The sequence below is a fragment of the Ranitomeya imitator genome, chromosome 3 (assembly GCF_032444005.1).
Source record: "Ranitomeya imitator isolate aRanImi1 chromosome 3, aRanImi1.pri, whole genome shotgun sequence".
Taxonomy (NCBI): domain Eukaryota; kingdom Metazoa; phylum Chordata; class Amphibia; order Anura; family Dendrobatidae; genus Ranitomeya; species Ranitomeya imitator.
In genome coordinates this window covers 247,904,877-247,931,437 of record NC_091284.1, presented here as the reverse complement: position 1 = coordinate 247,931,437, position 26,561 = coordinate 247,904,877, and the positions used below count along the sequence as shown (strand labels likewise).

Below are 26,561 nucleotides of genomic sequence, written 5' to 3'. Positions count from 1 at the left end.
GGAGGAGATTGGAGCTAAAAGAGAGGAAAAGTGAGGTATAAACTGCCGATAGTAGTTAGCAAATCCAAGAAATCGCTGAATTGCTTTCACTCCAAGAGGACGCGGCCAGTTGAGCACGGCAGAAACTTTTCCTGGATCCATACACAAACCAGCGTCGGAAATGATGAAACCCAAGAAGGGTTGAGATGACTGTTCGAAGACACATTTTTCCAGTTTTGCGTACAGCCGATTCTCTCTCAAACGCTGAAGTACTTGCCGTACATCTCTTCTGTGAGTAGACAGATCTGGAGAGAACACAAGGATATCGTCCAAGTACACTACAACACAGGTGTAAAGTAGATCCCGAAAAACATCATTTACGAACTCCTGGAAGACTGCGGGTGCATTGCATAAACCGAATGGCATAACCAAATATTCATAATGACCATCTCTGGTATTAAACGCAGTCTTCCACTCGTCACCAGAACGGATACGGATCAAATTATAAGCTCCTCTGAGATCCAATTTGGTAAAGATTCGTGCTCCACGTAGACGATCAAAGAGTTCTGGTATGAGAGGAAGTGGGTACTTGTTTTTGATCGTGATGGTGTTGAGACCCCGGTAGTCTATACATGGGCGAAGAGAACCGTCCTTTTTAACGAAGAAGAACCCAGCTCCTGCAGGTGAGGAAGACTTTCGAATGAAGCCTCTGGCCAGATTCTCTTGAATATATTCGGACATGGCTTGAGTCTCGGTAGGAGACAATGGGTAAATACAACCCCTAGGTGGAGTAGAACCAGGAACAAGGTCTATCGGGCAGTCATAAGAGCGGTGCGGCGGCAAAATCTCCGCTTCCTTCTTGTTAAAGACGTCCGAGAAAGCGCAATAGGCTGGAGGAATTCCCATGGATTCCGAAGCAGACCGAGAGGAGGACGCAGGCTTGACGGGAAGCAGGCACCTGTTCAGACAAGACTGTCCCCACCGTAGAACATCTCCAGTACGCCAGTCCAGCGTGGGTTCGAGATCTCTCAACCAAGGAAGACCCAAAAAGAAAGAATGAGACAAAGAAGGTAAAACATAAAAGGCCAGTTTCTCACGATGAAGAGCTCCAATCTGAAGTTCGACTTCCTCCGTAACCAAGTTGACGGTCTCCCGCAAAGGCTGACCATCGACGGAAGCTATTTGTCTAGGAGTCTCCAAGGGTCTAACAGGTATCCCAAGCCTGTTAACAACCTCGAGCTGAACAAAGTTCCCAGCCGCTCCTGAATCAACATAAGCCTCCAGAGAAAAGTGACGGGAACCTAAATGTAGAATAACAGACAAAACCAGAGGCGGAGAGGAATCATAACCACCTAGGAAGGCCTCTCTTACCTGTCCTAGGCGGATGCGTTTCCCGGCTTCTGAGGACAAGCGCGTAAGAGATGAGAGACACTGCCGCAGTAAAAACAAAGACCTTGTGCGAGTCTCTCCTTGCAGCGTTGCTCAGAAGACTTAAGGCGATCGACCTGCATGGGTTCAGGAGAAGATGAAGAAGCCACCGGGGCTGCTTGAGAAAAAGAAGTCCCTCGAGCAACAGTGGTCTGGCGAAGAGGTCTCCTCTCTCTGGCAAGCTCACGAGTGCGCTCCTGAAAGCGCAGATCAATGCGTATGGCCAAGGAGATAAGATCATCCAAAGAGGTGGGAGTGTCCTGTCCCGCCAACTCATCCTTAATCCGTGAAGACAAACCACGCCAAAACGCTCCAACCAAAGCCTCATTATTCCACCCAAGGTCTGAGGACAGAGTCCGGAAACGGATGGCGTACTGGGCTACTGAGAGAGTACCTTGGTAAAGGTTAAAGAGGGACTCAGTGGTAGAGACCAGACGACCAGGTTCATCAAAAACCTTACGGAAGGTATCCAGGAACGGATTGAGTTGGGAGACCAAAGGATCATCACGCTCCCAGAGGGGATTAACCCACGCCAAAGCCTCACCCTCCAAATGGGATACTATAAAAGCAACCTTAGCTCGGTCGGTAGGATAAAGTAGCGGAGACAATTCAAAATGCAACTGGCATTGATTAAGAAAGCCGCGGCACGCTTTAGAATCCCCACCATACCGAGGAGGTCTAGCAAGTCGGGGCGAGGGTTGTGGCGCAGAGACAGGAGTGGAAACAGAGGCCACATTCTGGAGGGAGAGAAGCCGATCATTAATGGAGGCCATAAAATTCAAAATATGGGACCGAGTGTCCCGTTGTTGACCTAGCTCCTGCTGAAGGGCAACCAACTGCGGAGCAATACCAGGATCAGAAGGCTGTAAAGCCGCTAGGCGAGACTCCATATTCTTTAAAAATGACATTATCCTAGTCTGGTTTTCACGCAAAAAGAGTAACTCCTTTTGAGTGGCGGAGACTCCAGCGGGGTCCATGGCCTGATGTTACTGTAGATATCTTGAGTAAACAGTATTTACTTCATACTGGATAAACATGAGATACAATTCAGGGTCACACAGTCTGTGCACTGAAGACATAACACATTCAAGAAAAAAACAGTAAGAAAAACAACCAACAACTGAGACTTTCCCTCCCCACATTACAGCAAGCATATAATTTACACACTATCCCCATCTGCTGTCTGGTTTATAATAAGTCCTAATCTGTTGCATATGCCAACACCCTTTCTCAACAGTAAGGACTTATTCAATCAAACCAAACTTTTTTATTAGTCTCTGATGTTTATCAGCATTTAACGCCTTCGTGAAGATGTCTGCTGTCATTTCTTCAGTAGGACAATACTCTAACTTCAAGACTCCTTGTTCCTGATGATCTCTAAAGAAATGATATTTCACATCAATATGCTTGGTTCTTGGACTGACTCTTTCCATCTGAGCAAGAACAAGACATCATTGATTGTCCTCTTTCAGTTTTGTTGGTGCCAACTGTGGTTGTCCTAATTCTGTCAACAATTGTCTTAACCACAGTACGTCTTGACTCGCATGTGCTGCGGCAACATATTCTGCTTCTGTTGAAGATAGTGTCACAATTGACTGTTTCTTACTTGTCCAACTTATTGGTCCATCTGAGAGAAAAAAAATATGTCCACTGGTAGATCTTCTGTCAGTTGGATCTCCAGCCCAATCTGCATCAACACATCCTGTTAAAATGCAATCATCGCTTGTGGGTAATTTCAGTTTAACATTGCTAGTTCCTTTCAAATAACGCATTACTCTCTTCACGGCATTCCAATCAGCTTTATTTGGTTTTGATACCTTTCTACTCAGGATTCCTACTGCAGCTGCAATGTCTGGTCTTGTAACGGTCGCTAGACACAGTAGTTTTCCGATTGCTGTTCTGTATTCTTCATTATTTGGTAGCATATTTTTTTCACTGTTCATCTCTTTGAGATAATTAGTTTCCATTGGAGACTTTACTGTTTTTGCATCCTTTAATCCAAATTTTTCTGTTATGTCTTGAATCATGTGATTGTGATTCAGTAGAAAACTTCCGTCTTCTTCTCTTTCTACCTGTATTCCTAGGTATTGTTTTACATTTCCCAAGTCTTTGATTTCAAAATGTTGCTTCAGGATTTTTAGAATGTTTTCTTTATCCCGTTCTTGTTTAAAACAAATCAAAATGTCGTCTACATATATGAGTATGTAAATCCATCTATTAATCAGCCCTTTTGTGTATAAGCATGGATCAGCTTTGCTTCTTTGAAATTTTTCATTTGTAAGTACTTCCGTGATTTTGTCATTCAACGCTTTAGCTGCTTGCTTTAAACCATATATGCTTTTCTGTAGTTTCCAAACTTTGTTTGGATTTCTTTCATCTTTGAATCCTGGAGGTTGTTCCATATAAATATCTTGTGTTAAATCTCCATTCAGAAAAGCTGTCTTTACATCCAGATGTCTCAGTTCCATCTGTTTCATTGCTGCAACTGTAAGTAAAGTTCTTATTGTAGTGTGTTTGACAACTGGAGCAAATGTCTCATCATAGTCTTCTCCATATTTTTGAGAATACCCTTTAGCTACGAGTCTTGTTCGGTATCTTTCAGCTGTGCCATCTGTTTGGTATTTAACTTTAAAAATCCATTTACATCCTATGGTTTTTCTTCCTTCTGGTAAATCTGTTAGTGTCCAAGTATTTGAATCATGCATGGATTTACCGTATATACTCGAGTATAAGCCGAGATTTTCAGCCCACTTTTTTGGGCTGAAAGTCCCCTTCTCGGCTTATACTCGAGTCATATACCCGGGGGTCGGCAGGTGAGGGGGAGCGGGGGCTGTGTAGTTATACTTATCTGCTGCGGCGCGGTCCCTGCAGTCCCTGCTTCCCCGGCGCTGCAGATTCTTCCTGTATTGAGCGGTCACATGGTACCGCTCATTACAGAAATGAATAGGCGGCTCCACCTCCCATAGGGGTGGAGCCGCATATTCATTGCTGTAAATGATCGGTAACTGTGACCGCTCAATTACAGGAAGAAGCTGCAGTGCCGGGGAAGCAGGGACCGCGCCAGGAGCAGGTAAGGGGAGCGCAGCGCTGCGCGATATTTACCTGCTCCTCGCTTCGGTGCGGCTCCATCTGCAGCGTCTCCTGGCAGTGACGCTCAGGTTAGAGGGCGCGGTGACGTAGTCAGTGCGCGCCCTCTGCTGAGCGTCAGTGCTGGAGACGGAGCTGCACGAGGAGCAGGTAAATATTGAAAGCGCTGGCATCCTGAGCAAGAGAGGTGAGTATGTGGTTTTTTTTTATGGCAGCACCAGCAGCATTCTATATGGCACAGCATTATATAAGGAGCATCTATGGGGCCAAAAAGTACGGTGCAGAGCATTATATATGGCACAGCATTATATAAGGAGCATCTATGGGGCCAAAAAGTACGGTGCAGAGCATTATATATGGCACAGCTTTATAAGGAGCATCTATGGGGAAATAATGAATGGTGCAGAGCAATATACTGTATATGGGGCACAGCTTTATAAGGAGCATCTATGGGGCCATAATCAACGGTGCAGAGCAATATATATATATATGGCACAGCTTTATAAGGAGCATCTATGAGGCCATAATGAACGGTGCAGAGCATTATATATAGCACAGTTGTATATGGAGCATCTATGGGGCAATAATGAACGGTATGGAGCATCTGTTTTTATTTTTGAAATTTACGAGTAGCTGCTGCATTTTCCACCCTAGGCTTATACTTGAGTCAATACGTTTTCCCAGATTTTTGTGGCAAAATTAGGGGGGTCGGCTTATACTCGCGTCGGCTTATACTCGAGTATATACGGTAATTTCTGTTTCTGTTGCTTCTATCCATTTATTAGCTTCTTCTACAGGAAGTTTAGATATGTCTTCCCTAGAGGTAGGCTCATAGATTTTTCTTATGCTTGTCTTGTATGAGAGACGTTTTGGTGGTTTTCCTTTGTTCTCTCTCATTGAACGTCTTGGTTCTGTGTCTGTTTGTAGTTGTGATTCTTCACTTTCAGTATTTTGTTCTTCATTAATTTCTACTTCTTTCTCATCAGATATTTCTTCAGTTGTGTCACTATTGGTTTTCTCATTTTTTGTTTCAACTGAAATCATAATGTCTTCATTTAAATCTTCAATGAATGTTACACTGTTACTCACCGTAACTCTGTCTGTTTTGGGATCTAGGATTCTATATCCTTTGCAATTTTCACTATATCCAACAAATATTACTTCCATGGATCTGTTTTGAAGTTTGGAACGTTTTTCTGTTGGAATGAATATAAAAACTTTACATCCAAAAACTTTTAAATGATTGACACTTGGTTTCATACCTTGCCACAGTTCATATGGAGTTTTCGTCAGTTTTCTGGAAAAAAAAGTCGGTTCTGTAGATATGTAGCTGTCATTGCGGCCTCACCCCAATATTTCTCTGGTAGTTTAGAATCCGTCAGCATACATCTTATCATTTCTGTTAGAGTTCTGTTTTTTCTTTCTGATACTCCATTTTGTTCAGGTGTGTATGGAACCGTTTTCTGGTGTTCTATTCCATTTTGTCTTAAGTAGTCTTCTATTCTGTGACCTGTAAATTCACCTCCATTATCACTTCTGATGACAATTGGCTCTCTTTGAAATTTGTTACTTGATCTTGTTACATAGTCTACAAGTTTATCAAAAACTTCACTTTTGTTTTTAATTAAGTATGTGACTGTGTATCTTGAGTAATCATCTATAAAAGTCAACATGTATCTATTGCCTCCTGATGTAGTCACTTTCATGGGTTCACATACGTCAGTATGCACCAAATCAAGTGGCATTTCGCTTTTCATCTCACTTTCTTTTGGAATAGATATCCTTGTGGCTGTTGGATTTTATACAACATTCACATCTTATGGTAATTGAGCAACCTGATATCTTTAAATCTTTTGTCATTTCTTTTCTCTGTAGTTCCCTTATACTGTCAGGGTGTCTATGTCCTAGACGTCTATGCCACATGTGAATACAGTTTTTGTGATCATGTGTACATACCTTCATCTGTTCCTTTGGTGTGTCAAAATGACATAATTGTTCATCTGCCTTGACTTTGGTTATCACCTTTCTTCCTGCAATAATTGCACACTCATTGTCTTTGAATTTTACTGTAAGTCCTTTTGCTGTTAAACGTTTCACAGATAATAATCCGCCTCCCAATTTTGGAACATACAACACATCCTGTACAAGTATCTTTGAATCTTGTCCGAACTTGTTTGAACAATTTAGCATACCTTGTCCGATACCTTCTGCGGTTATTTTGCTTCCATCTGCGAGATAAATGGCTTCTTTCTTATCTAAATCAAGATCAGTAAAGAAATTCTTGTCACTTGTCATATGACTCGTTGCTCCTGAATCAATAAACCAACCAAGTGATGATTTCTTGTCTGTTACTTTAAATGTGCCATTCCAATTATTCTCACATGAATCGGAAATTGTGTTTTTTACTTTCTGTGAATGCTCTTATGTTGTAATTTTTGTTGTTCTGCTTTCCATATGGTACAGTCTTTCTTTAAATGACCTTTTTTCTTACATCTGAAGCATTCTCTTGTCTCTTTATTATAGGCTTTTTTGAATTCTGTAGCTTTAAGAGCGTTTTCACTGTCCTTTTCAGTAGAAGAAGAATTTATTTGTTCTTTTCTTCTCTTATATTCATCTATTAGTCTTGTTTTCACAAAATCTAATGTAATGTCAGTTTCTGGTCTCGTCTCAAGGGCATTTATCAAGGCTGTATATGAATCTGGTAAACTGCACAACAATATAGCTGCTACATGACTTTCTTTAACGTCTTCACTAGGGTTAAGCGAAACGGGTCGGCCATTTTCAGAAGTCGCCGACTTTTGGCAAAGTTGGGTTTCATGAAACCCGACCCGACCCCTGTGTGGGGTCGGCCATGAAGTCGGCGATCTTCTGAATCTGGTATCGGAATTCTGATCCCGAGTTCCGATATGTTTGCAATATCGGAAATCGGTATCGGAATCCATATTTAAGTGTAAAATAAAGAATTAAAATAAAAAATATCGCTATACTCACCCTCTGACGCGCCCTGGTACTAACCGGCAGCCTTTCGTCCTTCGGATCAGCGCTTGCAGGACCTTGCGGTGACATTGCGGCTTGTGATTGGTCGCGCGACCGCCCATGTGACCGCTCGCGCGCCCAATCACAAGCCGCGACGTCACCGCAAGGTCCTGCAAGCGCTGATTCGAAGGAAGGAAGGTTCCCGGTTAGTACCAGGGCGCGTCCGAGGGTGAGTATAGCGATATTTTTTATTTTAATTCTTTATTTTACACTTAAATATGGATCGCAGGGCCTGAAGGAGAGTTTCCTCTCCTTCAGACCCTGGGAACCATTGGAAACCCAATGCACTGCATTGGGTTTCGAGTTTCGGCCGACCCCGATCCCGACTTTTTTATAGGATCGGCCGATTTCACTCGACCCGACTTTTGAAAAAGTCGGGTTTCGTGAAACCCGACCCGATCCTATAAAAGTAAAAGTCGCTCAACCCTAGTCTTCACCAATAGATCTTAGCTGTGATATCACTTCCATCATTGAGAATATGTGCTTCTATCGTCATTTGCACTCAATCTCATACTGTAAAGCTTTCTTAATAAAAATAACTTGTGATTCAAGCTAGGTCTTTCATACAGTCTTCTTAATGCTTCCCACATTCCCTTTGCAGCTTCTTAATTTCTTATATGTATTAGTTGAGCATCATCCACTACTAAGCTAATGGTGGCTCTTGCTTGTCTATTCTTCTTATACCATGTCTGATTATCTTGATCTGGTCTTGCTGTAACAATTACTTCCCATAGATCATCCTTAGATAACAACATCTCTACTTTGAATTTCCGTAACTGATAATTTTCACTATTCAGTTTAGCTACTGTAAATTTCAGTTCTGTGTTACTCATCATCTTTATATAGTCTTACTTGGTTAGAGAGTTGTATTGAAGATATTCTCCTGTATGTCCTGCCTGTGTTGAATTGTTTATTATTATTATTATTTATTGTTATAGCGCCATTAATTCCATGGCGCTTTACATGTGAGGAGGGGTATACATAATAAAAACAAGTACAATAATCTTAAACAATACAAGTCATAACTGGTACTGGAGGAGAGAGGGCCCTGCCCATGAAGGCTCACAATCTACAAGGGATGGGTGAGAATACATTAGGCGAGGATAAAGCTGGTCATGCAGCAGTTTGGTCGATCGGTGGTTACTGCAGGTTGTAGGCTTGTCAGAAGAGTTAGGTTTGTAACTATATCCAGCTCCTGGGATCATGAATTCCTCTGTCACTCTGTATCTGGATTTATTTCCTTCTGTTTATAGAGCTTATCTGTGTGCTCCTGTTATCTGGGGTTATAAACTGGGATCCTTCTGCCTGGGCCTGTAGTTTCTAGGCCCATAACCTGTCGCAGAGTGCCTCGTCTTGCAGTCACCGCTGTACTTACGAGAGCATCAATCAGCAAGATATCTTGAGTAAACAGTATTTACTGCATACTGGATAAACATGAGATACAATTCAGTGTCGCACAGTCCGGTGCTCTGCTGACATAACACATTCAAGAAAAAAACAGTAAGAAAAACAACCAACAACTGAGACCTTCCCTCCCCACATTACAGCAAGCATATAATTTACACACTATCGCCATCTGCTGTCTGGTTAGTATAAAGTCCTCCTTTTACTTATAATAAGTCCTAATCTGTTGCATATGCCAACAGTTTTTCACACCTGGATTTGGGGATCCTCTGCCATTCTTCCTTGCAGATCCTCTCCAGTTCCGTCAGAATGGATGGTGAACTTTGATGGACAGCCATTTTCAGGTCTTTCCAGAGATGCTCAATTGGGTTTAGGTCAAGGCTCTGGCTGGACCAGTCAAGAAAGGTCACAGAGTTGTTCTGAAGCCACTCTTTTGTTATTTATGCTGTGTGCTTAGGGTCATTGTCTTGTTGGAAGGTGAACCTTCGGCCAAGTCTGAGTTCCAGAGCACTCTGGAAGAGGTTTTCATCCAGGAATTTGGTCACATTCATGTTTCCTTCAATGGCAACCAGTCTGTTGTGAATTCTGTGGCAGAGCTCCCTCCTGTGGTCACAAGTGGTACTTCGGCTGATTCTCTCTGTAAGCTTCCGTTGGTGGAGGGAAGTGGTACTGCGGCTTCTGAGTTTCCTCCCTCAGGTGATGTGGTGAGGTCGTTAGGTGCTGCTCTACTTAACTCCACCTAGTGCTTTGATCCTGGCTTCCTGTCAATGTTCCAGTATTGGACTTGTTTTCCTCCTGGATCGTTCCTGTGGCCTGCTGCTCTGCATAGCTAAGTTTTCCTTTGCTATTTTGTTTGCTTTTCTTCTGTCCAGCTTATCTATTTGTTTGCTGGAAGCTCTGGGACGCAGAGGGTGTACCTCCGTGCCGTTAGTTTGGTACGGAGGGTCTTTTTGCCCCCTTTGCGTGGTTTTTAGGGTTTTGTGTTGACCGCAAAGTTATCTTTCCTATCCTCGCTCTGTTCAGAAAGTCGGGCCTCACTTTGCTAAATCTATTTCATCTCTACGTTTGTCTTTTCATCTTACTCACAGTCATTATATGTGGGGGGCTGCCTTTTCCTTTGGGGTATTTCTCTGAGGCAAGGTAGGCTTATTTTCTATCTTCATGCTAGCTAGTTTCTCAGGCTGTGCCGAGTTGCATAGGTAGCGTTAGGCGCAATCCACGGCTGCCTCTAGTGTTGTTGGATAGGATTAGGGATTGCGGTCAACAGAGTTACCACGTCTCAGAGCTCGTTCTATGTTTTTGGATTATTGTCAGATCACTGTATGTGCTCTGACCTCTATGTTCACTGTGGTACTGAATTGCCTAATCATAACACCAGTCGTCCTGTCCGTGCAGCTGAAAAACACAACCATAGCATGATGTTGCCACCACCATGTTTCACTTTTGGGAATGTATTGGGCAGTTGATGAGCAGTGCCTGGTTTTCTCCACAAATTCTGCTTAGAATTATCATCAAAAAGGTCTGTCTTCGTCTCATCAGACCAGAGAATCTTATTTTTTATAGTCTAGGAGTCCTTCATGTGTTTTTTGGCAAACTCTATGCAGGCTTTCATATGTCTTGCACTGAGAAGAGTCTTCCGTCAGGCCACTCTGCCATAAAGGTCCGACTGGTGGATGGCTGCAGTGATAGTTGACTTTGTGGAACTTTCTCCCATCTCCCTACTGCATCTCTAGAGCTCAGCCACAGTGATCTTGGGGTTCTTCTTTACCTCTCTCACCAAGGTTCTTCTCCCACATTTGCTCAGTTTGACTGGACGGCCAGGTCTAAGAAGAATTCTTGTGGTCCCAAACTTCTTCCATTTAAGGACTATGGAGGCCACTGTGCTCTTAGGAATCTTGAGTACTGCACAAATTCTTTTGTAACCTTAGCTTGTGCCTTGCCACAATTCTATCTCCTTGGCCAGTTCCTTTGACCTCTTGATTCTCATTTGGTCTGACATGCACAGTGAGCTGTGAGGTCTTATATAGACAGGTGTGTGCCTTTCCAAATCAAGTCCTATCAGTTTAAATAAACACAGCTGGCCTCCAATGAAGGAGTAGAACCATCTCAAGGAAGATCACAAGGATATGGACAGCATGTGACTTAAATATGAGTGTCTGAGCAAAAGGTCTGTATACTTCTGACCATGTGATATTTCAGTTTTTATTTTTTAATAATTTTGCAAACATTTCTAAATTTCAGTTTTTTTCAGTCAAGATGGGGTGCAGAGTGTACATTATTGAGAAAAAAAAATGAACTTTTTTGAATTTACCAAATGGCTGCAATGAAACAAAGAGTAAAAAATTTAAGGGGGTCTGAATACTTTCAGTACCCATTGTATATATACCATATATACTCGAGTATAAATCGACCTGGGTATAAACCGAGGAACCTAATTTTGCCACGAGTGATCACATGTCCCCCGCTCATTAAGGTAATGAATATTCACTATCCACTCCATGCCTATGGGAATGGAGAGGGGTTAATATTCATTACCCTATTGAGCAGGGGACACGTTCTAGCTTGGCCGGAAGACTGGCACTGGAAGGAGATGCAGAGAGGGCGCTCAGGGAAGGTAAGTAGGATGTGTGCTGGAAACCAACAGCTGCAGCTGTAACTGTGCGTTCTATAACAGAAATGAATATTCACTGCAAGAGCAGTGAATATTCATTTCTCTTTAGCAGCGGGCGCAGTTACAACCGCAGCTGCCGGCTCCTGCCTCTGTGACCCGCTGCTCCGCCGCTACCCCTCCCCCCATCTTTCTGGGACAATGACTCGTGTATGAGCCGAGTGTTGAATTTTCAGCACAAAAAAAGTGCTGGAAAACTCGGCTTGTTCACGAGTGTGTATATATATGTCTGTCACATTGAACCATCCCCACTGCACTACAATATATATATACAGTATATATTGTAGTGCAGCGGGGTTGGTTCAATGTGACAGACAGTGACCACAGGAAAAGTACATAGCAAAGCTTGGTTAATATCCAAACTCACACAGTGCACAGCTCCACTGTATCACACTGCGGGGTGCCAGGAGTTCGCCCTGCTTGGCTCTGTGTTCCCTCACACAGGCTGAGCTTTTGCAGAACCGACTGCGCTACAAACTCCACACTGACACACCCAAACCCTTCCTGCAGGGTTTTGCTAAACTGGAATCTGTGGCCACTTTTAAGATCCGGCCTGGAGAAAACGGATCAGCCCAACTACCTTCCTGCAGTCCGTTTAAAAATTAAAAGCCCATTACGGGTTTTCCTGAACAATGCCTTGGGCAAATAGCTTGACCAGGTCCATGCTTACTTTTACTTTGCCTTGTGACTTTGCTGTGACCACAAGGCACTCCAGGTCTAATACGCTTCTGAGTGCATACAGTTAGGTCTATATATATTTGGACAGAGACAACATTTTTCTCATTTTGGTTATAGACATTACCACAATTAATTTTAAACTAAACAATTCAGATGCAGTTGAAGTTTAGACTTTCAGCTTTCATTTGAGGATATCCACATTAAAATTGGATGAAGGGTTTAGGAGTTTCAGCTCCTTAACATGTGCCACCCTGAATTTAAAGGGACTTATTAAGCTTGGTTCTGCTGCCTTATCTCTGTAGTAAGCTCGGTTCTGCTTCCTTATCTCTGTACTAAGCTCGGTTCTGCTCCCTTATCTCTGTAGTAAGCTCGCTTTTGCTTCCATATCTTTGTAGTAAGCTCAGTTCTGCTTATATATCTCTGTAGTAAATTCGTTTCTGCTCCCACATCTCTGTAGTAAGCCCGGTTCTGCTCCCATATCTCTGTAGTAAGCTCGGTTCTGCTCCCATATCTCTGTAGTAAGCTTGGTTCTGCTCCCATATCTCTGTAGTAAGCTCGGTTCTGCACCCATATGTCTGTAGTAAGCACGGTTCTGCGCCCATATCTCTGTAGTAAGTTTTTTTCTGCTCCCATATCTCTGTAATAAGCTCCGTTCTGCATCCATATCTCTGTAGTAAGCTAGGCTCTGCTCCCATATCTCTGTAAGCTCGGTCCTGGTCCCTTATTTCTGTAGTAAGCTCAGTCCTGCTCCCATATCTCTGTAGTAAGCTCGGTTCTGCTCCCTTATCTCTGTACTAAGCTCGGTTCTGCTCCCTTATCTCTGTAGTAAGCTCGCTTCTGCTCCCATATCTCTGTAGTAAGCTTAGTTCCGCTTATATATCTCTGTAGTAAACTCGTTTCTGCTCCCACATCTCTGTAGTAAGCCCGATTCTGCTCCCATATCTCTGTAGTAAGCTCGGTTCTGCTCCCATATCTCTATAGTAAGCTCAGTTCTGCTCCCATATCTCTGTAGTAAGCTAGGTTCTGCTCCCATTTCTCTGTAGTAAGCTCGGTCCTGGTCCCTTATCTCTGTAGTAAGCTCGGTCCTGCTCCCATGTCTTGGAGTAAGCTCTTTTTTGTTCCCATATTTCTGTAGTAAGCTCCATTCTGCTCCCATACCGCTGTAGTAAGCTTGGTTCTGCTCCCATATCTCTGTAGTAAGCTCAGTTCTGCACCCATATGTCTGTAGTAAGCACAATTCTGCACCCATATCTCTGTAGTAAGCTCCGTTCTGCTCCTATATCTCTGTAGTAAGCTCTGTTCTGCATCCATATCTCTGTAGTAAGCTCGATTCTGCAACCATAGAGGATTCTTTACTGTTAGGGCAGTGAGAATCTGGAATTGCTTGCCTGAGGAGGTGGTGATGGCGAACTCAGTCGAGGGGTTCAAGAGAGGCCTGGATGTCTTCCTGGAGCAGAACAATATTGTATCATACAATTATTAGGTTCTGTAGAAGGACATAGATCTGGGGATTTATTATGATGGAATATAGGCTGAACTGGATGGACAAATGTCTTTTTTCGGCCTTACTAACTATGTTACTATGTTACTATGTTACTATGTAGTAAGCTCTGTTCTGCTCCCATATCTCTGTAGTAAGCTTGGTCCTGGTCCCTTATCTCTGCAGTAAGCTCGGTCCTGCTCCCATATCTCTGTAGTAAGTTCGGTACTGCTCCCATACCGTTGTAGCAAGCTTGGCTCTGCTCTCATATCTCTGTAGTAAGCTTGGTTTTGCTTCCATATCTCTGTAGTAAGCTTCGTTCTGCTCCCATATCTCTGTAGTAAGCTCGGTTCTGTGCCCATATCTCTGTAGTAAGCTCGGTTCTGCTCCCATATCTCTGTAGTAAGCTCGGTTCTGCTCCCATATCTCTGTAGTAAGCTCCATTCTGCTCCCATAATTCTGTAGTAAGCTCTGGAATAGGATTGGTTCTGCTCCCATATCTATATACCAGCCTGTTTTTAAAGCTTGTTATCGCTGCTGCTTTAATGCAATGGCCAGAGATAAACAGGGAAAAGGAAGGCCACTCCAACTCGAGGGCCACCAGTGATTGCCCCCCGGGCTGAAAAGTGCTAGTCAGCCCCTGGCTGCAATCGTTACTTTTAGTTCCTTTCAAACTTAAGGCATAATAGTAACAGCTTTGTTACACAAGTGCCATTTGCTTGATTTGTGCTGTGTAACTATTTAATGTCTTTGTCGTCGATTGACGGCGCCCTTTATGGGTTGTCATGGCAGCCTGCTGAAAACCCCTGTAAGGCCAGTCTCACACGTCCAGATAATTCCGGTACCGAAAAAATGGGTACCGGAATTATCCGTGTCCGTGTGTCCGTGTGCTTATCGTGAACATCAGTGTGGCACACGTGCGGCAGCTGTGTGCCGCCTGTGTGCCAACTGGGTACCACACGGACCGTGCAGGAGACAGCGCTACAAGTAAGCGCTGTCCCCTGCATCTGGTGCTGAAGCCGCCATTCATATCTTCTTTCCAGCAGCGTTCGCTGGCTAGAAGATATGAAAAATCCTTTTTTTTGTTTTTTTCCGTGTTTAAAATAAAGATCCCTGTCCCCAACCCCCTCCCACCCCCTGTGTGCCCCCCCCCCGCTGTTACTAAAATACTCACCCGGCTCCCTCGCAGCATCCTGTCCTCGCCGCACCTTCTCCTGTATGAGCGGTCACGTGGTGCCGCCCATTACAGTCATGAATATGCGGCTCCATCCCCTTCGCATAGATTTGATCAGGTTGTTGACTGTGGTCTGTGAAATGTTGATCCACTCCTCTTCATTGACTGTTGGAAGATGGCCAGCATACTCGTGGGTCATGCCACCCATTGAACATTGATTCTCTGGATCACGTATACGACAGCGTATTCAAATCCTGTCAATATCCAGCAACCATCCACAAATGGTGGTCACACCAGATGCTGACTGGTTTTCTGACCTCCCCAGAAGCCCCAATACTGTGAAACTGCACATTTTAGAGTGGTCTTTTATTGTGGCCACTCTGAGGCACACCTGTGCACACATCACGCTGGCTAATTAACATCTTGATATTCCACACCTGTGAGGTGGATGGATTATATCAGCATAGGAGAAGTGCTCACTAACACAGATTTGGACACATTTCTTAACAATATTTGAGAGGTAAAGGCCTTTTGTGCACTTAGAAAAAGTCTTGGATCTTTGAGTTCCCTCATGAAAAATGGGAGCAAAAACAGATGAGTCGCCCGCCAGGGCCGTGGGGTACCCGGTACTGGGTCCGGTGTTCACAGAGGGATGTCATGGTGCCGACCCGGTCCGTGGCCCTGGGCAGCCATGTAAAAGGGGAAATTGAAGAGTTTGTGTTCGTGACGCCACCTGTGGTATTTCGTCAGTGGGTGCCGATGCTGCTTTAAGGGGTCCTCTGGGGTGATGTTATGGCAGCTAGATGGTATAACTTCCCACAGGGTGAAGTATATCCCCAGGGTTCCTGGTGTGTAGATGGAAGATGGTGGGAATGGTGCAGTAAGGAATGAGGACACAGGTTTGCAGTGTCTTTACCTTGTTTACTGAAGATTTCAGGCAGCCACAGTCCAGGGTACCAGATCACAGTATAGGCAGAATCCGACCGGATTGGAGGCAAGTTGGGAGTCCCCTTTTTCAGGTGGAGATTAAGAGCCTTCCATCTAGCGCAGTGGTGTTGTAGTCCCTTACTGCCTATGGCTTCAGATAAGGTCCTCACAGTTCTTATCTCTGTCCCCCAAATAGGATAGGACAATACCTGTATGACAGCTAAGTCGAGTCTTTTTACAGGGACTCTAACACGCCCCGGGCTCTATGTGTTACTGTGTCTTCAGGTGTGTGTGGCAGACAGGTAACTTGCAATTCAGCTGTCCTGCCGGTCTCTGGTGTAAGTCTTAGAGTCTCTTACAACCTCGGTGTGCCGGCTACCAGTTATCTGCGCTTAGCCAGGGAGACAGTCTGCTCACTGCTGTCCTCCCCCTGGTGTCCCCGCCTGTGCTCCTCTCTCCCACATGCACACTGCAATGTGTCCTGCTTTCGGTGTTGTCTCAGTCCAGGAGCTGCAGCACTCTGTCGTAGCTGCACGGCCCCTCATGCGTTCTTCCTGCCTCAGACTGTTCCAGTCTGCTGTCTGGCACTGACTAACTTTCCCTCCAAACCACCATATATACATATACAGTGGGGCAAAAAAGTATTTAGTCAGTCAGCAATAGTGCAAGTTACACCAGTTAAAAAGATGAGAGGCGTCTGTAATTTAAATCATAGGTAGACCTCAACTATGGGACACAAACTGAGAAAAAAAAATCCAGAAAATCACATTGTCATTTTTGTTTTATCATTTTTTTTTGCATATTATGGTGGAAAATAAGTATTTGGTCAGAAACAAACAATCAAGATTTCTGGCTCTCACAGACCTGTAACTTCTTCTTTAAGAGTCTCCTCTTTCCTCCACTCATTACCTGTAGTAATGGCACCTGTTTAAACTTGTTATCAGTATAAAAAGACACTTGTGCACACCCTCAAACAGTCTGACTCCAAACTCCACTATGGTGAAGACCAAAGAGCTGTCAAAGGACACCAGAAACAAAATTGTAGCCCTGCACCAGGCTGGGAAGACTGAATCTGCAATAGCCAACCAGCTTGGAGTGAAGAAATCAACAGTGGGAGCAATAATTAGAAAATGGAAGACATACAAGACCACTGATAATCTCCCTCGATCTGGGGCTCCACGCAAAATCCCACCCCGTGGGGTCAGAATGATCACAAGAACGGTGAGCAAAAATCCCAGAACCACGCGGGGGGACCTAGTGAATGAACTGCAGAGAGCTGGGACCAATGTAACAAGGCCTACCATAAGTAACACACTACGCCACCATGGACTCAGATCCTGCAGTGCCAGACATGTCCCACTGCTTAAGCCAGTACATGTCCGGGCCTGTCTGAAGTTTGCTAGAGAGCATTTGGATGATCCAGAGGAGTTTTGGGAGAATGTCCTATGGTCTGATGAAACCAAACTGGGACTGTTTGGTAGAAACACAACTTGTCGTGTTTGGAGGAAAAAGAATACTGAGTTGCATCCATCAAACACCATACCTACTGTAAAGCATGGTGGTGGAAACATCATGCTTTGGGGCTGTTTCTCTGCAAAGGGGCCAGGACGACTGATCCGGGTACATGAAAGAATGAATGGGGCCATGTATCGTGAGATTTTGAGTGCAAACCTCCTTCCATCAGCAAGGGCATTGAAGATGAAATGTGGCTGGGTCTTTCAACATGACAGTGATCCAAAGCACACCGCCAGGGCAACGAAGGAGTGGCTTCGTAAGAAGCATTTCAAGGTCCTGGAGTGGCCTAGCCAGTCTCCAGATCTCAACCCTATAGAAAACCTTTGGAGGGAGTTGAAAGTCCGTGTTGCCAAGCGAAAAGCCAAAAACATCACTGCTCTAGAGGAGATCTGCATGGAGGAATGGGCCAACATACCAACAACAGTGTGTGGCAACCTTGTGAAGACTTACAGAAAACGTTTGACCTCTGTCATTGCTAACAAAGGATATATTACAAAGTATTGAGATGAAATTTTGTTTCTGACCAAATACTTATTTTCCACCATAATATGCAAATAAAATGTTAAAAAAACAGACAATGTGATTTTCTGGATTTTTTTTTCTCAGTTTGTCTCCCATAGTTGAGGTCTACCTATGATGTAAATTACAGACGCCTCTCATCTTTTTAAGTGGTGGAACTTGCATTATTGCTGACTGACTAAATACTTTTTTGCCCCACTGTATATATGGGGAGTCCCCTAGGAATAGAATCAAAAGCTCCCCCTGGTGGCCTGGAGTGTGAACATGTTGCATGCTTGTGTTTACCTGGTGACAGTTATCCTTCCTTGCTTCCAAGCGTAACATCACTCTCCCCGCGGGGAAAGCAATGTTACTGTGACGACCAAGACCCTGGGGTGCCACACAAAGATATTGAGTTTCTAGTTTTGTTCATTAGTAGTATTATATTAAAGAACCAGATATGGTTTAACTAATGAATTATGCAAATAAAATATTCGTCTTTAGAACATGTCATAGCAAAAGGTGACATATTGCTGTGGGTATTCAGGCATCTGAAGGCCTTAGTCCTCAAAGAGTTAAACAGGTTTCTATGATTACATGCCATTGATTTTTTTTTAGCTAGAAATGAAACACATCATTTTACATTGCATTATTAATTCTGTAAAACATAGAAGCAGAAATCTTACCCGAGATTCCAAGTCTGCTAGTATTAGTTCTTCATTATTAACCAGGAGAATCATCTCCTGACCCCAAATTTTCCCTTCTGCATGTAATAAGCTGAGATGTTTCAGGCAATCCTCGACATTTCGCACGCGATTATCAAGTTCACAAGTCAATAAGTGCTGAAATTGAAATTGTAGGGAGATTGTTATCACTCACATCAGTCTCTATGTGGCTCATAATCTGATTTCTTTTTCTCAGAAACATACACATTCAGTCCAGTTTAATATAGAGCCAATTAAAAGGCTTATCATGCATGTTCTGCCCAGGACAGATCTCTGCCATCTTAGAGCTGTCACAGACCTCTCCTGCCAGCAATTCTGTGGTTTCTAGTGTCGCCATGTCGACAGAGCAGCTTCTTCTCTTCCGCTCTGATCTGTTGATGGGCTATGACTGCTGATGTCATGCTGATTGACAGCCAGCTCCACACTGCCTAACTGCAGGGAGATGGCTGTCAATCAGCATGATGTTGGCAGTCACAGCCCACCGCCAGAGCAGCGAAGAAGAACTGTTCTGTTGACTTGAAGAACCAGAATCACTGGCAGGATTGGCGGTCCATGACTGCTTTGAGCTGGCGCCTGGCAGAATAGGCAGGTAGTTTGCAAAAAAGTAGACATCTTTATTAAAAGGGTTCTCTACTTTTATACAAGTTAGCGGGCCCAAGGAAGTGTAAAAAAAAAAACTATACGCCACTCCTCTGCACTGTGTACCCTGGCATCAGAATCTAGTGGGGGGTCACCTTACTACAGTGGCCAGTTAGTGGCACATTCCAACATGACAGAAGAAGCCGACTCAGACAGAATGTGAAGGTAGCAACTGTTCTTCGGCTGCTGATTGGCTGCAGTGGTGACGTGATATACACTGCCAGATCTTGATACAGGGAAACCAATGAGGGACAAGGTACGAAGTGCAAAATGGTGGTGCTGTTCCAAGATGTGAGTAATGGTTGTTTCGCTTTCTAACAAAAAAAAAGTATACTAACATTAAAATTAATTTGCATAGTAAGGATAAACCCTTTAATCATAATCCTGCTACGGATCTGAAAGTCCACATTTACTTTGGATCTGTTTTGATAAATAATCTGCATTGATTTTAAAATGTGACAAATGTGATGAATCTATTTATTGACATGTGACAGAAGTATGAAAAGTATAATTACCTCCACTCGATGTTGAAAGTTGCTATCCTCCTGGGACAAAGACTGTGCATATTTTTTCCTTTGATCTGTAACATGAGCAAAAATCCAATTTAATAAGAATATTTACTTCCAGGGAAGTAACGATAGCGGTTGCAGAGGTTGCGACCACGACCGGGTCTGTGTGAGTGAAAGGCCCGCCGACGCCAGTGCAAACTTCAACTAGATCTGTGTCTTCAATGCAGAGACCTGCTGGGTCCATGTGCTGCAATACACCTTGCCGGCCAATCAGAGGCCAGTAGCTGACAGCAGCGTGCACGAGACCGGGGGAACATTTTATCTTACAATGTGATTTTTTTGGAATTTTTTCAAGATTCTGTCTTTTACAGTTGAAGTGTACTTATGTTAAAAATTACAGACCTCTCCATTCTTTGCAGGTGGGAAAACGTGCGAAATTGGCAATGTATCACATACTTATTTTCCCCATTGTATATACACCAGGATAAAGGACATATATGCTAGGATAGGGCCCAGGATAAGGGACATATATACAAGGATGGAGGATATATATAACAGGATGAGGTCCAGGATAAGGGACATAAATACCAGGATGGGGGATATATATTCCAGGATGGGGCCCAAGAAAAGGGACATATACGGTAGCCGAGACGCATAATTTTACCAGAAAAACTGGGAAAACTTTTGGACTCGAGTATAAGCTGGGTATGCATTGTCCCCTCATCCCTGTCCTGGTATGCATAGCTCCTCATCCCCATCCTGGTATGCATGGTTCCTCATCCCCATCCTGGTCTGCATGGTTCCTCATCCCAATTCTGGTTTGCATGGCCTCATCATCCCAATTCTGGCTTGCATGGCTCCTCATCTCTACCCTGTTATGCATGGCCCCCTCATCCCTATCCTGGTATGCATGGCCTCCTCATCCCTTTCCCGTTATGCATTGCTCCTCATCCCTATCCTGGTCGACATGGTACCTAATCCTCATCCTTATATGCATGAATAGGAAAAACCCAATGTGGCTAAACAAAGAAGTAAGACAGGCAATTAACAGTAAAAAGAAAGCATTTAAACTACTAAAGCAGGATAGCACCATTGAAGCTCTAAAAAAACTATAGGGAGAAAAATACTTAATCTAAAAAACTAATTAAAGCTGCTAAAAAGGAAACAGAGAAGCACATTGCTAAGGACAGTAAAATTAATCCCAAACTGTTCTTCAACTATATCAATAGTAAAAGAATTAAAAGTGAAAGTTTAGGCCCCTTAAAAAATTGTGAGGAAAGAATTGTTGTAGATGACGAGGAAAAAGCTAATATATTAAACACCTTCTTCTTCACGGTATTCATGGTGGAAAATATAATACTAGGTGAAATGCCGAGAGACAAAGTAAACCCTATATTAAGGGTCACCAATCTAACCCAAGAAGAGGTGCGAAACAGCTAAATAAGATTAAAATAGATAAATCTCCGGGTCCGAATGGCATACACCCACGAGTATTAAGAGAACTAAGTAATGTAATAGACAAACCATTATTTCTTATATTTAGGGACTCTATAGCGATGGGGATTTATTTTGACAGAATATAGGCTGAACTAGATGAGCAAATGTATTTTTTCGGCTTTGCTAACTATGTTACTATGTTACTTTGATCCTCATCCCCATCCTTGTATCCGTCACACCTCATCCCCATTCTGGTATGCATGGCTCCTCATCCCTAACCTGGTATGCATGTCTCTTCATCCCCATCTTGGTATGCATGGCTCCTCATCACTATCCTTGTATACATGGCTCTTCATCCCAATCCTGGTATGCATGCCTCTTCTTCTCCATCCTGGTCTGAATGTCTCCTCATCCCTATCCTTTTATGCATGGCCCCCATCAAAAAACATAAAAAAAAGGAAACTATCCTACTTACCTTCCTGCGCTCCCTCGTTCTGGTGCAAACAGATGATTTATGCTTATAAGCAGCGCATGGCAGGGACCTCATGCACTGCTTACAATCAGAGCACAGCTGCCAGAATTCTCACTGCTCTCCACGCCGGGACTATGTGCGTGGAGGGCAGTGAGTATTCATTGCTATTAAGTAGCGCGCACAGTGTCAGGCACCATGCGGTCACATGTGCACGCTACTTAAGAGATATTAATATTTTCTCCTTGTGAATAATCATTTCTCTTAAGTAGCAGGCAAACGTGTCTGCCCAGCATCTGCAGGAAGCCAGCGGCTGTGTCTACTGTGCCCGCTATTACAGAGAAATGAATATTCACTGCCAGTGCAGTGAATATTTATTTCTCTTTAGCAGCGGGCACAGGCTTCAGCAGCGGCAGCCGGCTCCTGCCTCCTGTAAACCTCTGCTCCGCCGCTGCCGCACCCCACCTTTATCCTTTTGGACCCTCACTCGAGTATAATCTGAGGGGGGCGTTTTCATCACAAAAAATGTGCTTAAAAACTCGGCTTATACTTGAGTATATACGATATACAATGATGGAGGATATACAGTATATACTATTATACCAGTATCCTGGGGCCCAGGATACGGGACATATATACCAGTTTGAGAAATATATACACCAGCATGGGGAACATTATTATTACAGTGGAGAAAAAAGTATTTAGTCAGCCACCAATTCTGCAAGTTCTCCCACTTAAAACATGAAAGAGGCCTGTAATTGACATCATAGGTAGATCATAACAATGCGAGTCAAAATAAGAAGACAAATCCAGAAAATCACCTTGTCTGATTTGGCAAGATCTATTTTGCAAATTATGGTGGAAAATAAGTATTTGGTCACCTAAAAACATGCACGATTTCTGGCTCTCACAGACCTGCAACTTCTTCTTTTAAGATGCTCCTCTGTCCTCCACTCATTACCTGTAGTAATGGCACCTGTTTGAACTTGTTATCAGTAGAAAAGACACCTGTCCACAACCTCAAACAGTTACATTCCAAACTCAACTATAGTGAAGACTAAAGAGCTGTTGAAGGACACCAGAAACAAAATTGTAGCCCTGCACCGGGTTGGGAAGACTGAATCAGCAATAGGCAAGCAACTTGGTGTGATGAAATCAACTGTGGGAGCAATAATAAGAAAATGGAAGACATTCAAGACCACTGATAATCTCCCTCAATCTGGGGCTCCACTCAAGATCTCACCCTCTGGGGTCAAAATGATCACAATAACGGTGAGCAGAAATCCTAAAATCATACGGGGGGACCCAGTGAATGACCTGCATAGACGTGGGACCACCGTAACAAAGCCTACCATCACTAAAACACTATGCTGCCAGAGACTCAGATTCTGCAGTGCCAGACATGTCCCCCTGCTTAAGCCAGTACATGTCCGGGCCCGTCTGAAGTTTGCTTGAGAGCATTTGGATTATCCAGAGGAGTATTGGGAGAATGTCATATGGTCTGATGAAACCAAAGTAGAACTGTTTGGTAGAAACAAAACTCTTCATGTTTGGAGGAGACAGAATGCTGAGTTGCATCCAAAGACCACCATAACTATTGTGAAGCATGGGGGTAGCAACATCATGCTTTGGGACAGTTTCTCTGCAAAGGGACCAGGACAACTGATCTGTGTTCATGAAAGAATGAATGGGGCCATGTATCGTGAGATTTTGAATGCAAACCTCCTTCCATCAGCAAAGGCAGTGAAAATGAAACGTGGATGGGTTTTTCAGCATGATAATGATCCCAAGCACACTGCCAGGGCAACAAAGGAGTGGCCTCGTAAGAAGCATATGAAAGTCCTGGAGTGTCCTATCCACTTTCCAGATCTCAACCCCATAGAAAACCTTTGGAGGGAGTTGATAGATCGTGTTGCTCAGCGAAAGGCCCAAAAAATCATTGCTCTAGAGGAGATATGCATGGAGGAATGGGCCAACATACCACCAACAGTGTGTGCCAACCTTCTGAAGACTTACAGAAAACATTTGACCTCTGTTATTGCCAACAAAGGATATATAACAAAATATTGAGGTGAACTTTTGTTACTGACCAAATACTTATTTTCCACCATAATTTGCAAAGTAAATCTTGCCAAATCAGAGAAGGTGATTTTCTGGATTTATTTTCTCATTTTGACCCTCATAGTTGTGGTCTACCTATAATGTCAATTACAGGCCTCTCTCATCTTTTTAAGTGGGAGAACTTGGATAATTGGTGGCTGACTAAATACTTTTTTCCCCACTGCATTATTATTATTATGATTTATTATTATAGTGCCATTTATTCCATGGCGCTATACATTTGAGGAGTGGTATACATAATAAAAACAAGTACAGTAATCTTAGACAATACAATTCATGACTGGTAAAGGAGGAGAGAGGACCCTGCCCATGAGGGCTCACAATCTACAAGGGATGGGTGAGGATACAGTAGGCAAGGGTAGAGCTGGTCGTGCAGTGGTTGGTTGATTGGTGGTTACTGCAGTTTGTAGGCTTGTCGGAAGAGGTAGGTCTTCAGGTTCATTTTGAAGGTTTCCATGGTAGGCAAGAGTCTGATATGTTGTGGTAGAGAGTTCCAGAGTAGGGGTGATGCACAGGAGAAATCTTGTATACAATTGTGGGAAGAGGAGATACGAGGGGAGTAGAGAAGAAGATCTTGTGAGTATCGGAGGTTGCGTGCAGGTAAGTGCCGGGAGACTAGGTCATAGATGTATGGAGGAGACAGGATGTGGATGGCTTTGTATGCCATGGTTTGGGTTTTGAACCGGAGTCTCTGGGTAATGGGGAGCCAGTGCAGGGATTGACAGAGGGGAGAGGCTGGGGAATAGCGGGGGGACAGGTGGATTTGTCAGGCAGCAGAGTTTAGAATAGAATAGAGGGGTATGAGAGTGTTAGAGGGAAGGCAACAGAGCAGGAGGTTGCAGTAGTCAAGGCGGGAGATGATGAGGGCATGGACTAGGGTTTTTGCAGATTCTTGGTTGAGGAATGTACGGATCCGAGAAATATCTTTGAGTTGAAGTCGGCAGGAAGTGGAAAGCGCTTGGATATGTGGTTTGAAGGAGAGATCAGAGTCAAGGATTACCCCAAGGCAGAAAGATTGTGGGTCTAGGGAGAGTTAGCAGCCATTTAATTTAATAGACAGGTCCTTTGGGGGGGTCGAGTGAGTTAGGGGAAAGATGATGAATTCTGTTTTGTCCATATTAAGTTTTAGAAATCTAGAGTGGAAGAAGGATGAAATAGCGGACAAACATTGTGGCATTTTGGTTAGCAGGGAGGTGATATTGGTCCAGAGATGTAGATCTGTTTGCGATCAGAATTGAGGTGATACTGAAAGCTGTGAGATTCTATGAGCTGTCCGAGGCTGAAGGTGTATATGGAGAAGAGCAGGGGCCCTAGGACTGAACCTTGCAGGATTCCGATAGATAGGGGGCAAGATGAGGAGGTGGTGTGCGAGTGGGAGATGCTAAATGTCCGGTCTATCAGGTATGATGAGATCCAAGATAGGGCCAAGTCAGTGATGCCAAGAGATGAGAGGGTCTGTAGTAATAGGGAATGGTCCACTGTGTCAAAGGTGGAGGACAGGTCCAGGAGGAAGAGGACAGAGTAGTGTTGTTTGGCTTTGGCGGTTAATAGGTCATTGGTGACTTTAGTTAGGGCAGTTTCAGTGGAGTGATGCGGTCGGAAGCCAGATTGTATACATATACCAGAATGGGCCCAGGATAAGGGACATATATACCAGGATGGGGAATATATATGCCAGGATGGGGAACATATATACCAGGATGGGTCCAGGATAGGGAACATATAGATATATGAGGATGGGAACATTCATAACAAGATGGAGGCCCAGAAAGGGAAAGATATATACCAAGATGGAGGGAAAGAATAAATGGGGCCATGTATCATGAGATTTTGAGTGCAAACCTCCTTCCATCAGCAAGGGCATTGAAGATGAAACGTGGATGGGTCTTTCAGCATCCAACAAAGGATATATAACAAAATATTGAGATGAACTTTTGTTAATGACCAAATACTTATTTTCCACCATAATTTGGAAAATAAATGTTGCCAAATCGTACAAGATGATTTTCTGGATTTGTTCTCTCATTTTGACTGTCATAGTTGTGTTCTACCTATGATGTAAATTATAGGCCTCTCTCATCTTTTTAAATGGGAGAACTTGCACAATTGGTGGCTGACTAAATACTTTTTTCCCCCACTGTATACCAGAATGGAGGATAAATACTAGGATGAGTACAGGATGGGGAACATATATACCAGGAATTAACCCAAGATGGGCACATTACTACATAATGGAGGAGGTAGTGCAAATCATATGTTCTTATAGGATTTAGAAAGCAACAAGGGCCCATACATCTGTCCAAGAAACGGGGGAGGTCTCAGGTGCAAATTGTGCATTGAGGCACATCAGACTCTAGTGATGTTACTGTTTACATTTACATCCCAATGATGTTTAGTACAATTAGGTATTTCTGAGTTATTATTATTTTAGAAGAGTTTCATAATTAAACAGGATGTATCCCCAGGTAAAAAAGTGACCAGTTTTTGCTCTTATTTTATTCCTGCTGCTCCCCTGAATATTCACTTTTTTTCTTTTTAAATCCACTATAAGATATCAGAGATAATGGGTTTATTTATTTAATGCTAATTTTTATGGTCTTTACCAATTTGGCGTGGCTCACAGAATTATCTAGGGGTGTTTCTGCATTATTACCCTGTAAACCATGCCATCTTTAACCCCTTTACCCCCAAGGGTGGTTTGCATGTTATGGACCGAGCCAATTTTTACAATTCTGACCACTGTCCCTTTATGAGGTTATAACTCTGGAACGCTTCAACGGATCCCAG

General features: G+C 43.5%; 1 protein-coding gene across 3 annotated transcripts in view; it reads right to left on the bottom strand.

Moving 5' to 3' along the window:
* EPS8L3 (EPS8 signaling adaptor L3) overlaps window positions 1–26,561 on the bottom strand; it is a 300,349-nt gene that overhangs the window by 144,490 nt on the left and 129,298 nt on the right. For all 3 annotated transcript variants that reach the window (XM_069756327.1, XM_069756329.1, XM_069756328.1), the window contains exons 4-5: window positions 19,754–19,818; window positions 18,561–18,716 (exon numbers count right to left, since the gene is read on the bottom strand). In XM_069756327.1, the coding sequence (XP_069612428.1) occupies window positions 18,561–18,716; window positions 19,754–19,818 (221 nt within the window). The remainder of the gene's footprint in view (window positions 1–18,560; window positions 18,717–19,753; window positions 19,819–26,561) is intronic.